This window comes from Gouania willdenowi, chromosome 8 (assembly GCF_900634775.1).
Source record: "Gouania willdenowi chromosome 8, fGouWil2.1, whole genome shotgun sequence".
Classification (NCBI taxonomy): domain Eukaryota; kingdom Metazoa; phylum Chordata; class Actinopteri; order Blenniiformes; family Gobiesocidae; genus Gouania; species Gouania willdenowi.
This window is the reverse complement of record NC_041051.1, coordinates 12,578,792-12,591,530: the sequence shown is the minus strand read 5'-3', so window position 1 is coordinate 12,591,530 and position 12,739 is coordinate 12,578,792. Positions and strand designations below refer to the sequence as shown.

Below are 12,739 nucleotides of genomic sequence, written 5' to 3'. Positions count from 1 at the left end.
AAGGCGTCGAATCATTTCTCAACAAAAGGTGCCAAGTGACATCCATTAACAAGCAATTGCCCTCTGTTATCCAAAGAAATAGCCAATAAAGTTCAATATGTGTGGAGAAAAAAATGGGAATTTGGTGTGTAGCCGGGTGTGTGTGTGATCAAGAGAATGGGTGCAATAGGGGCTATTTGTGGGCAGTCAGAGTGATTGTGATTAAAAACCAACTCTCTGTGCCTGTACTACGAAGCCGGATAAGCATATATGGGATATCTCTCTGTTAGCAGGTTTCACCTAACCAAACATTCTCTGTCATAGAGCAGCTGTACTACGAAGCAGGATATTAACATGTTAACTTAACCCAGGTGATTTCAGCCTGGCTACGTGCGTGCCCCTGTGACAGGGGTGGAGATTGCAGTGTCAGACCAATCACAATCACCGAGAAACTATAGAGCAACTTATGTCACAATTGAGGAATAATTCCTTAAAAATGTGAAGAATTAAAATCCATAAATCACACAAAAAAGAACATTGTTGCTGCGGAAAATGCAAGAAAGAAGGAATGCAGACAGGATGCTGCTGACACTGTTAATGCGTAAAAGCATCAAATTATACAATATTAATCTATTGGATGATAAACGGACAGCGCACTGATCAGTTTCACTTTAAGGCACAGACATATTTCTAATAAGGTAGTCCTCCTTTATCACACACACAATGGGATGAGAGCTCATTGTTTCACTGTAGTATGTTCCTGCTGAGACTGTTAGTGTCGCTATACCGTATGAATGTATGAATGGGTTTATCCGTCTTTGCATACAGAGAGTGCCCGACACAGGCTTCATCAGCTAACTGTAGATTAGTCCATCAGATGTAAATCTATATCTTTCCTAAATTATGTCATCAGTAAATGAAAGGATTGCATTTACTGACAATGGGCAGGTCACTTTCCACCAGAATCGATAGGTCAGGAGGCGGGACTTTTGTACTCCCTCAGATCGTAGCCACTTCACTTTAACCTGGTCCCAAGTTACCATGGTGATTTAGCCCGGTCAGAAGTTATCCAGCTTCGTAGTACAGGACACACCAAAAAAATCCTGGAAGTTAACGCGATAAGAAGAAATCCAGCTTCATAGTACAGACCCTGTGTGTCTTCTCTGTAACATCTACATAATATTACTGTATGTGTTCACATGACTGTTTAAATTACCAGAGTGTAATAACTGTGAAATGCCTTCAATGGTCAGAGAATTACATCTGAGCTGGATTAGCACACATGCTTTTGGCATGTGCACGTGTATATTACCTAGGGGTGGGTACCTCGCGATACGATACGCGATACAAAGCTCACAATGATAATTATCTCACAATATGACGATACTGCGATTATCAATATATTGGTCAGAAATCAATCTAGGATAATCTATAACATAAGAAAAAAAAAGTTTAAGTGGAATTTTTTTCATTTTATATCTCTGAAAGACAATGCATTGAAAAAGTGTCCTATGAACAGTGACACTATCTTAGTGCAACATATCTGTAAATAAGTGTCAACATACCAGTGTAAATGAATAAGTATCTCCAATAGTGCTTTCTGTAAACAAAAAATAGGGTCTTTCTTACCAGTGACACCATTATAGTGTAGTATTCCAGTAAACAATATATTGGTTCCTTCAACAAACAGTGACAACATTTCTGTGAAGACCTACCTGCACATTTTAGTGAAAAAGCAGAAAAAGAAAAAAAATCGATACTTAGCGTGAGCATATCGATAATTGATTGTGCAAAAATTATCACAATATATCGCCGTATCGAGATATCGTCACACTTCTAATGTTAACTGTGTTTTACTAATCAACAACAAAAATAGTAAACCAATGCACAACAAAAATAAATAAATACACAAGTGTGTGTTTGTGTAGCAGCTGAACATATATGAATAGCTCTGAGAGTTGGCTCTAAACCCATGGAGCTGTATTTGCTCCACTGTTGACTCATCTTCAGTGAGCTATGGATTATAAGTCAGGAGCGGAGCATGAAGCAAATATGAATTCAGCCTGTGCATTCCAGTGGTGATTTGATAACAGCAGGCTGTGTAGCTGCTGCTACGACTGCAGCGCTCGTCACCAGTGCCACTGTGCCCTTCAGCAGGATGCAGCGCTCTGGAAGCTTTGATAACATGTAGTGACAGCGCGGTGGACGCTGAGCAAACGAGCAGGTCCAGTGTCACAAACCCAAGAAAAATATTTCTACTGGAACATCATGTTTTCAAGGCCAGGAACCCTGAAAACAAAAATGTTTCCCATGAAGTCATGAAACAATAAGAATATGGGATTGAGCACCCAATGGAAGTCAGAGAGAAAAGTTGAACGTTGATTGTCTAAATGTGCATGTATTCCATTACCCTGTTGTATTCTTTCTTCTAAGCCAAAACATGAACAACATTTTTAGAAGTAAATGCGTTTGATGGAAAGGATAAATTAGTCTTTAAAAGAAAGAGGAAATGAGAAATGACTTGTGCATGTTCTTTTTTGCAAGAAAAACACAAATTGCTAAAAAAAAGAATGGACAGGAAAAAAAGCAGGAAAACATTGGAACAACCTCTTTGTACTCTTCAAGGATGAAGATTTTGTACATTGTGCACACAGTGTCAAACTAGACATTTGGGTTTCAATATAACATTGAATTGTTGTCAGGCATGTTTCCTGCTGAATGAGCAGTTTGTTCGGCGATAAGTGCCTTGACCAGCAAATCTTTTAACAGAACAAATTTTTACCATTGTTACATTTTGTCATAATTTCTTCTGCAATAAACCTTAAAATGGAAAAGGATTAAAATAGTTTCTATCAGATATACCCGACACTGAATAAGCATCACATCTTGTCTTAATATATTCATCAGTCGACCCACCATAGTCTGGAAGGTGGAGTGCAGCTGAGTCAGGAACGGCGGTTTTCCAGCCAAAGCTAAAACTCTCTTCTCCACCATCGTACATTCGACATCATCATCCTGGATCACAACGTCCTTCTTCAGGATCTTAATGGCGTACAGTTCCTCCGACCCTTTTCGCTCTGCAAGCATCACCTGCGAAGGTCCCACAGAGGAGGACACAAAAAGAAGAGATAAGAAATTCCTCAATAATCAGAAATCAATGTTCCTTTGATGGTGATTCAAACAATGAGAACGGAAGGATGCATTCAAGAAGAAAGAATTAGAAGGAAAATCCCAGCAGTGTAGTGAACAGGAAGAAAGGGCAGTGAGTGTTTTGGGTTTAACAGTTGAAGACGGAGCGAAGAACAAAACGACAAGAGGGAAAGAGAAGGAAGAGCGATTCATCACTTTAAAGATGTAGCTGGAGGCTACTGCACACTCCGAAATGAAAAAAACTTGGAATAAATGCTGAAAAGAAGGAGGTCAGAAATCCTCTATTATGGTTTGATCACATCACTATTAACTTTGGTGGATGTCCCTATTAGACAGCCTGTGGGTTTCTAAAACAACTCTCGGCTGAATAAAAAGCTATTTCACTCATTTATATACAGTGGGGCAAAAAAAGTATTTGGCAGCAATTGATTGTGCAAGTTGTCTTAAAGAGAGGTCTGTAATTTTCATCATAGGTACACATCAACTGTGGGAGAGAGAATGTGAAAAAAATATCCAGGAAATCACATTGTATGATTTTTAAAGCATGTATTTGTATAAAGGTGCGGAAAATAAATATTTGGTCAGTAACAAAATTTAATCTCAATATTTGGTAATGTAACTTGGGTTGTCATTGACAGAGGTCAAACGTTTCCTGTATATAGGTCTTTACCAGGTTTGCACACACTGTAGTAGGTATTTTGGCCTATTCTTCCATGCACATCTTCTCTAGAGCTCCCTCCACAGATGTTCTATTGGGTTTAGCTCTGGAGACTGGCTGGGCCACTCCAGGACCTTGAAATGCTTTTTACGGAGCCACTCATTCCTTGTCCAGGTGTCTTTTATATATATAACAAGTTCAAAAAGGTTTCATTAACACAGGTAATGATTGGAGGAAAGAAGAGCTTCTTAAAGAAATAGGAACAGGTCTGTGAGAGCCAGAATTCTTGCTTGTTTGTAGATGATTTCCTGGATTTTTGTTTTCACATTCTGTCTCTCACAGTTGAAGTGTACCTATGATGAAACCTACAGACCTCTCTCATCATTTAATGTGGGACAACTTGCACAATCATGGCATGATTATAATCGTAATTTTCAAAATCCGTTACCGTTGCAATCGTAATTGAATTGAGATTGAAATGTTGATAATTTACTTTGTAATTGTAATTGGCATGGGAATGAACTACAAAACTGTCAATTACAATTTAATTAAATGCAAAACAGGTTTACGGCTTACACGTATGTAGTAAACAATTATTTAAATATGTTTCATATTAAGTTTTCCCACTACCTGTCACTGAAATTTCACACTCATACAGGTGGTAATGGTTAGAAAAGCTAGGGGTCAGTGGGTTAGAGACTCTAACCCACTGACCCCTAACTCTTCTATTAAAAAACATGTCTATTAAATGCTAACTCTGACTTAGCGTTAGCATATATTTGAACTTTTTTTTAATAGGGAAGATACAATTTTACAGAGTAACAATAGAATGAATGTAACAGATGTTTTGTACAACGAGTTTATAGCTAAAATCTAACTTGTGTCCCAAGTTGGGCTTTTACATAAGATATTATAATAAAATAATCAATGAAAAGATGCGAAAACAACATCGTACACAGTAAAAGTTGGAAAATTGGGTAACACTTTATATTAGGAAACACCTAAGTAATAAAACTGAGGGAAAACTCTTAGTTAATGGCTTACTGGTTGTATAATAAGGCCATGCAGAATAAGGCATTAATACGTACTTAATGACTAATTAAAAGTCAATATGTAAATAATTTGCATGCTAATAAGCAACTACTTAATGGTTAATAGGTGTTCCTTAATATAAAGTGTTACCGAAAATGGTGATAAGCTTTAGTAAATGACTTTAAGGGTAAAAATAATAATTATGAATAAATGCTGGTTATCGTAATCACAATTGATGTGTAATTGACCATGGATAACTGAAGACGTAAATTGTAATTGAAAGATGTAATTGACCCCAACCCATAGTCCATACTGGTTACAGATGTTCCCGTACACTATCCTGTCTGCATCTTACACCCTGCCACTAGGTGCTGGACTGTCTCAGAGGCGTTTTTGCACAGCCTGTACCAAAACATTATGATTTGTTATTCTAAGCAGATGTGTTTTCATTGCTGCTTTGTTTACTAACCTGGGTTGGACTTCAACAAATGTTTTATTCAAACGAATCCCCAACAATAGCCTCCATCTTTAGTTCATTGGCAGAAAACAAAAAGGGGGAAGTGTCATGCCTTGAAGATTTTGCTGCCACTCAAGCACTAGATTTGAGCGCTTTGCTGAAATTATTCATTCATGTGTTTAATACACCATTGTTATGGAGCGGCAAGATATTTTAGATCTTGGGAAGACCACAGGCCTAATTCCCACAGTGAGCTGACAGCTGAGCCTCTACAAAGTAAAAGTGACAAATAAAACACAACTTGTTATAAAAGGGTGTCAGCTTTGTTGTTGTAAATAAGTTCACTTGAGAAAATTGAATTTTTCACAGACAAAAAACACAATGTACATAAAAAAGCCACAATAAAATCCAAAGCAACCATTAAAAAATGTGGTAAGCTTGTTAACCCCTTCAGTTGATTCAATGATGAAATTAAAGCAGATATTGTTTAACGCTGCTGTTTGTGTCTAATAAATATTCAGGTATGATAATGTTGAAGGGGTTATTGGAGTCAGTATTCTATAGGGAGTGCAGCCCAGATGGACACAGAGACACAGTTTGATGTGTGTGAGCTGTATGCAATGTGTATAGTTAATAAATAAATAAAAAAGACTCCTCATTAAATCTTAAAATAAATGTGTGGTTGTTAAATTCTACTTGTTTTCACACACAAATGTCCAGTGTTTTGTTCTGGTTTTATTTTCATGAATATTTGCACATGTTGTATGTAAATATAAGCTCCACATATAGCTGAAAAAGAAAAGTAGGACAGCATCTGGTTTGAAGGTCATGTCATATAACCCCAGGCCTGTCCTTGTGGTTGTCCGGCTTGAGTCGAGGAAGGCGTAAAAGCAGCAGGTTCTTTCAAAACCCCAGCGGCTCCATAGAAGAAAGATGCATGTCTCAAACATATAGAAATTTCTTATTATTATATATAAGCTTGCGATAATCCACTATAAACTGTGGCAAAGGGAAGAAATCTGTCCAGGTTTTTTTTTTTTGCCAGAAAGCATTTTTTGTCCTGTTTAATTATGATGCCACAGAGTTTACCCTGCAAGCATTCTGAGTAAATATATCTAGGCCAAATGAAAAGGACCAAACTCATTAGTAAGGCATTATTCTATAGTGGATTGAATAAGTGGTGATTTACAGTCCTGTATATTGCTACATAAACAATAGGATATTGTCATACAACCTATACCATTATGTGCCAAAAATCACAATCAAAAGACAGAATAGCTAGGCTCGCGGATCTATGTGCAGCCGGACTGAACGGATCTGCACACTAATCCCTTTATAAGGACCACAAGGCGTTTGTTAAAGTGATGATTTTGACTTTGTGTCACACATACACACATTTTTTTCACACACCACAAACATTTTCCTTCAAGAAGAAATATTTTTTTTAAGGGAATCTAATATGAAGTTAATCAAAATAATTTTTTTTGGTTTGTCTGTCCACCAACAATTAAAAAAAGAGTCTTGAACAGTGCCCAATTTGCTACTTATAATAATTTTTGCTTCGATAAATGACATAGAGCAGAGGTTCCCAACCTTTTTTGGGTCGTGACCCCATTTTGATATCACAAATGTCCGACCCACACTATAGTGTGTTACAAATGCAGAGTAGGCAGGATTAGTGCACAAAGTGACAAGTGCACCACCTCTGATATTTTTATACTGCATTTTATTTGAACTAGGTTTATATTTGAGAAAGTTTAAGTATAGGATATAGTTATATGATATTTATTGGGTGTGATGTGTATTTGAAAAATAAAAAAAACAAAAAAAACAAAAAAAATAAATATATATATATATATATATATATATATATATATATATATATATATATTGAAAAACCCTGACATAGAGCTTATCAGGCCACTAATTGACTACTATACAATTCTTTAGGAAGAGTTCAAAGAATAGGTTAATTATTGACCATGGGCCAGGATAAGCACATAACAAGCAGTTTAAGTAAACTTTGAGTCTTAACAGATGCAACTGAAGTTATGCTTTCAGGATAAGAGGATCTGGGTAGGCATGAAGCAGGTAACAGCCTCAACTAGCCATGTCTACATAGTACAATGACTTGCTAAGGGGAGCCATATGAAGAGAAACAGTGCCACTGATGCTTTAATAAACAAGGAAGGCCAATACAAATACAGAACACTATTATTAGTACATTATTACACAGGGAGAACTGTCCTCGGAGGATGTTTCACAAAAACAGCTGTCAGGGTACCAGCTTTCCACATAAACTAAGAAATGTATTCAAATGACACCATAATAGCAGAGAAAGCATGTGCTGTCCGTCCATGGGTTTACAGCCTTTTCACACGCGCGCGCGCGCGCACACACACACACACACACACACACACACACACACACACACACACACACACACACACACACACACACACACACACACACACACACACACACACACACACACACACACACACACACACACACACACACACACACACACACACACACACACACACACACACACACACACACACACACAGTTTCTACAGGTGTGCATGTGCGTGCATGTGTGTCTGTGCACCCTTCACACTCACTGTTTTTGTGTGCATGCATGTGTGGCCTGGGTATCCCAATAATGATGGAGCTTTAAGTCAAGCTCTCCACAGTGACGCACTAGTGTGGCTTTAAATGCTTGTTCCCATGGAAACAGGCATCCAACGTACAGGTCTGATGCGGTCTCTCTCCCTCGCTCTTATCTCTCTCTCTCCCTCGCTCTTTATCTCACTCTGCCTCTCCCTGTGCCCTAGCTGCTGCTCAAACCGTCACCTACCTAAATTTTTCTTTTCACGTCCTGTTTTTCTCTGTCAGCATATCTCCCAGCTCTTTGTCTCCTGCCTTCATTTTCATTAATTTATCTCAGTCCTCCCTCTGCACAGTCTCTGCCTCTTTTCTTATTCTCTTGCTCACCATCCGCTCTGGCATTATGCCTCTCCTTCATTTCATTCATGCCAACCTTGTCACCATGCCTTACATCTCCTGTCTTTCTTTTTCATCCCTCTCCCCACTCTCCGTGTCTTCCCTCCACCTGCCTCATCTTCTCTAATCGTTTTGATCTGTAGTCCCACTTTTAGGTCTTCTTTGTCTCTCTCTAAGCTCTGCTTTTAGATACTGAACATAATGCTGAGTCAAACATAAAGACAGCTGGTGCAGCTCATTGGTGTACAGCTCACATTATTTTAGGGTTTTTTTCATGATTTCTTTAATCTGAATGGTTTGTGGGGGCCAGTCTACCAAGATGTTAAGTACTGTAAACACAAGACTGTTATTACTAAAAAAACAAGGTTTCAGAGCGTACGAGATGGATATATGTGATGCTGAGTTAAATATAGTAGCTTTTAGTGATTGACCGATTCATAGGTGGCCGATTTAATCTGCCGATTTTTGCGTGTTTTACTGCTGCGTTCGCCAATCCGCTTTAAATACAGAGCGGCTGCCACAGGCTGCTCCGTGTTGCTGGAGACAGAGGCTGCAGAGTGCAGAGCCCCTCCCCCCACTAGCAGAGCGTGAAGGAAGCTCTTCAACCCCAACGGCAAGTTTTAAACTTTCAAAGAATCTTTTAACTATTTAACTTAGCTGACGTTGTTCTGTGGCTCCATGTTGTTGTCGAGTTGTATTTAACAAGCAGCTGGCTGGAGGTTTGGCATGTGTGTGTTTCTCTCTCCCTTCCTCTCTGCTTCTTACTTGAACATTACAGCGATATGAGAGTGATGCGCTGAGAAGGAGAGTTTTTCAAACTTTGAAAGGCAGTTTACTACTTGTTTGAATATTTATTCCTGTTAATGTTGATGTAATTTAGAACAGAAACTTAAATAGTTTGTTGCTTAATGCGCATCCGACATCACCTTTTTTTCCTCTGATAATTTATGTTCTGGGGTTGTGTTGGAAACAACTATTATTCATGGTTTCTTTTTATGTTTAAAACTATAATTATATACATTTATACCCAATAATCCTGTTATTTAAAAAATATCTTCAGTCAGGCCAACTTTTGTCAAAGCTATTTTCAGGACAAGGACAAACAGTTTTCTTTCATACTATTTCATGAGATGTCTCACTCTAAGTTCAATCCTTATCAGGATAAAGTTTTGCATTTATCTGTAGAATAAAGGAGCCTAGCTTTTCAAACATGTCATTGTGTGAGCCCTTATGTATCAAACTGAGACATTAACACCAGGGGATCTTTGAAAAACTAATTTGACACTATAATAGCTGGAGTCGCACTTGCATGTTTGTATTAAATATAGTATAACATTTTAAAATAATACACAATCGAGAAAACGTACCTTGCCGAAACTGCCTTTCCCCAAAACCACCAGGAAGTTAAAATCTGACAGTTTCATGTGATCTTGGTTCCCATTGGAGTCAAACCGGGATGCGGCATTGGCTGCTTTCCCTTCCGTGTTCTTCCCTGGACCAATCTTAGCTCTCTGTATGAAAATAAAAAAAAATAGTAAATACCATTTAAATGCAAAACCAAAAAAATATACCACACATTTCAACTTTAATAGTGTAGAAATGTGGCACATATGCCTTAGAGATTTAAATAAATCAACAAAGCAAAATTCCATACACTTTATTAAATAGTTTAACTTCTTTGGTTAAGAAAGCTTTTAAGCTAGCTTTTTTTCAATTTCTATTCCATTTATTATGAGCATGCACTCAAGGCAATGCTTTCTGAAACCAATGTGACCTTGCTGTGAGTGAGTCTGCCCCTTCATTCAATCATCACCGTCATCTCTTCCCATCTTTACATCCTTCACACAGACTCACCCACTCACTCTACAAGTTTTCACACAATCTCTAATCATTTAAAACAATTCCTTCTCCAATTTAATCTTAATAAATCTAATATGGTTGTTCGTCTATTCAATCATGTCCATAAGAACTTGTCTGTTTCCAATTTCTTCTTTCTGGTTCCCTAGTTTCTAAAACTCTCCCTATTTATCCACGAACTTGGATTTTGCCAGTTTAAGGAAACTTCTAACACAGTGTTTTGTTAGTGCCTGCTGGAGATTTTTTTTATAAGCACTTAGCATTTATTGAGCTAAATCTCAAAGTACTTCTGTCATGCAAAGCTGTATTTTCTTCAGTGCTTTTTCCTACACAAATGAAACACTCAATAACAAAGATGATGTTTTCTTTTATCTGTCGTTATATATACATATGAACACACGCAGAGGAGCAGGTGAGGTGTTTGCATATAGCAAATCACAACACATATTGTTCTAGTTGTTTACAATGACAAAAGTTTAACCCTAGCAGGGATAAAGCAGGTGTAAAAGACACGTTTCAAGCATTCTATAAAATGTTATTCAATGTTGGCCTTGTTAAATTTATCATCATTGTGACTCTTATAAAAGGTCTGTAAATGTGGTAATTATTTATCGAAAGCCTCTGTTTTCCTTGAGTTAAAATGTTTGTTCTCCTCCTGTATTTTATTTGTTATGGACTTTTTTTGTGGGACCAGGAAGTGTAGATCTGAGTGTTTTGACAGGAGAGACGCTTCCTTAAAATTTCTATAATAGTTCAAAACAATGGACTTGGAAAATGGTGAAAATGGTGAAAAACGGTGACAAAGTGATGCTGTGCGATGTAAACAGGATATTTAAAAGCTTAAAGGCACCTAGAGGTAGTAGGAACAATGTATTTAGTTGTTTATTGAATTCATATCATTTAGTTTTTAAAATACTTTGACCGTACAATTATGTGTTACATGTGTGGGCTGTGTGCGTTAGCAGCAGGGGAAAGTCAGGGAGGGTGGTTCAGCGAACGGCTCTGACGAATGATTAGTTGCAAGATTAAGTTGTTAACTTGTTTACCCAAGACAAGGAACACTTTCTGTTAAATGTAAAATTTACACATGCATCGTTAAAGGTGTTAAAAACAACATTTGTTAACATGGAAGAACACATTTATGTTTATTATTGACGTTATTTTATTGTAGCTCTTTTAGTGTTTCCTAAAAAAAGGACTGACTCAATGTAAATGGTGTTCAGAGCTGATCATTAATAAATGCTGTGTGAAACATCTGTAAGCTTTACTGTTGTCTGGTTGAAGTTTGCGACAATCATTGCTATTACCTAGAAGAGAGGGACCTTCTTTAAACTTAAAGGAGCATAGGGAGGGGCGCACAGTGGCTTAGTGGTTAGCATGCCTCACAGCAAGAAGGTCCTGGGTTCAAGCCCTGGGGTGGACACTTGGGTCCTTTCTGTGTGGAGTTTGCATGTTCTCCCCGTGCTGTGTGGGTTTCCTCCAGGTACTCCGGCTTCCTCCCACAATCCAAAAACATGGTTGTCTGTCTGTGTTGCCCTGTGATGGACTGGCGCCCTGTACCCCCGCCCTATGAGAGCCGGAGATTGGCACCGGCAGACCCCCGCGACCCTGATAAACGGGAATAAGCGGGTATGAAGATGGATGGATGGATTTGAGAAAAAAAATAAACATTTTTTAAACAGTTTTTTTTTAATGCTAATGGGTGATGAAGCGCTCACACATATTTCTACCTATTGCCTTGAAAAGACTGCTGTTCTGAGTCCAATTTCCCCGTGCATTTCTGCGGATGTGAAGTCAAATGATGCTGGTGCGCGTTCACGACGGCTTGGAGAGACATCCCACGACCGTAAATAAAAAAAGAATGAAAAGAAGACGTCTTGGAGACTGAAAGAAGACAAGCACGGTGGACTTAACCACTGTTTGGCTCCACAGTTGTACGCAGAGGCATGTGCACAAGTCTTGCAGTAAACAGTCACATGAACGGCGAGTAAATAAATAACCATGTCACAGTTGGAGTGCTGACCGGGCCGTATTTTCTCTTCCGAGTCCAATAGTTAAAACCTAATTTTTTTCCTCAAAGAAATGACATATGTATGTTTGTTTTAGTGGTAAGCACTGATTTTATTAACAAACAACTGTTAATGTCAACATCAGATCAGCGCACGGGTAACAAGCAAAAGTGAAACACAAACAAGGTCGCAGTACACGCAAGAGACCCATAGGATCTATTTACATAATCCATGTATCAAAGATAAGGATAATCCATGTTATTGTGCAGAAAAAGGGATGTATTCCTTTAAAATGGTCCTCTGTTCCATTCTCCTTGCCAAGTTGCCCCGCGGATCACTGCTTTCACTGTTATACAGTGAGTGCACTCTGCCAAAGCTAAATCAGCTGTGGCTGCAGCAGAAGGAAGAACGCTGCGCGCCAACGACACTATGTGACTCAACACGACCACCAGTTCTAAATATCTGTCCGAACCCGACCCGTCCAGTGCCATCCTCTCGTACCAGCTGTAAACAGTTGATGCGCGCCCCCGCGGTGGCTTGGCTGATGGCTGCAGTTACACTAACCACTGTTTTGTCACTATGGAGTCTGAT

At 38.4% G+C, this 12,739-nt stretch overlaps 1 protein-coding gene across 2 annotated transcripts in view; it reads right to left on the bottom strand.

Moving 5' to 3' along the window:
- Nucleotides 1-12,739, bottom strand: part of LOC114467879 (protein kinase C beta type-like) — a 104,700-nt gene that overhangs the window by 18,092 nt on the left and 73,869 nt on the right. For both annotated transcript variants that reach the window (XM_028454379.1, XM_028454380.1), the window contains 2 exons: nucleotides 9,650-9,793; nucleotides 2,896-3,069 (listed from right to left, as the gene is read on the bottom strand). In XM_028454379.1, the coding sequence (XP_028310180.1) occupies nucleotides 2,896-3,069; nucleotides 9,650-9,793 (318 nt within the window). The remainder of the gene's footprint in view (nucleotides 1-2,895; nucleotides 3,070-9,649; nucleotides 9,794-12,739) is intronic.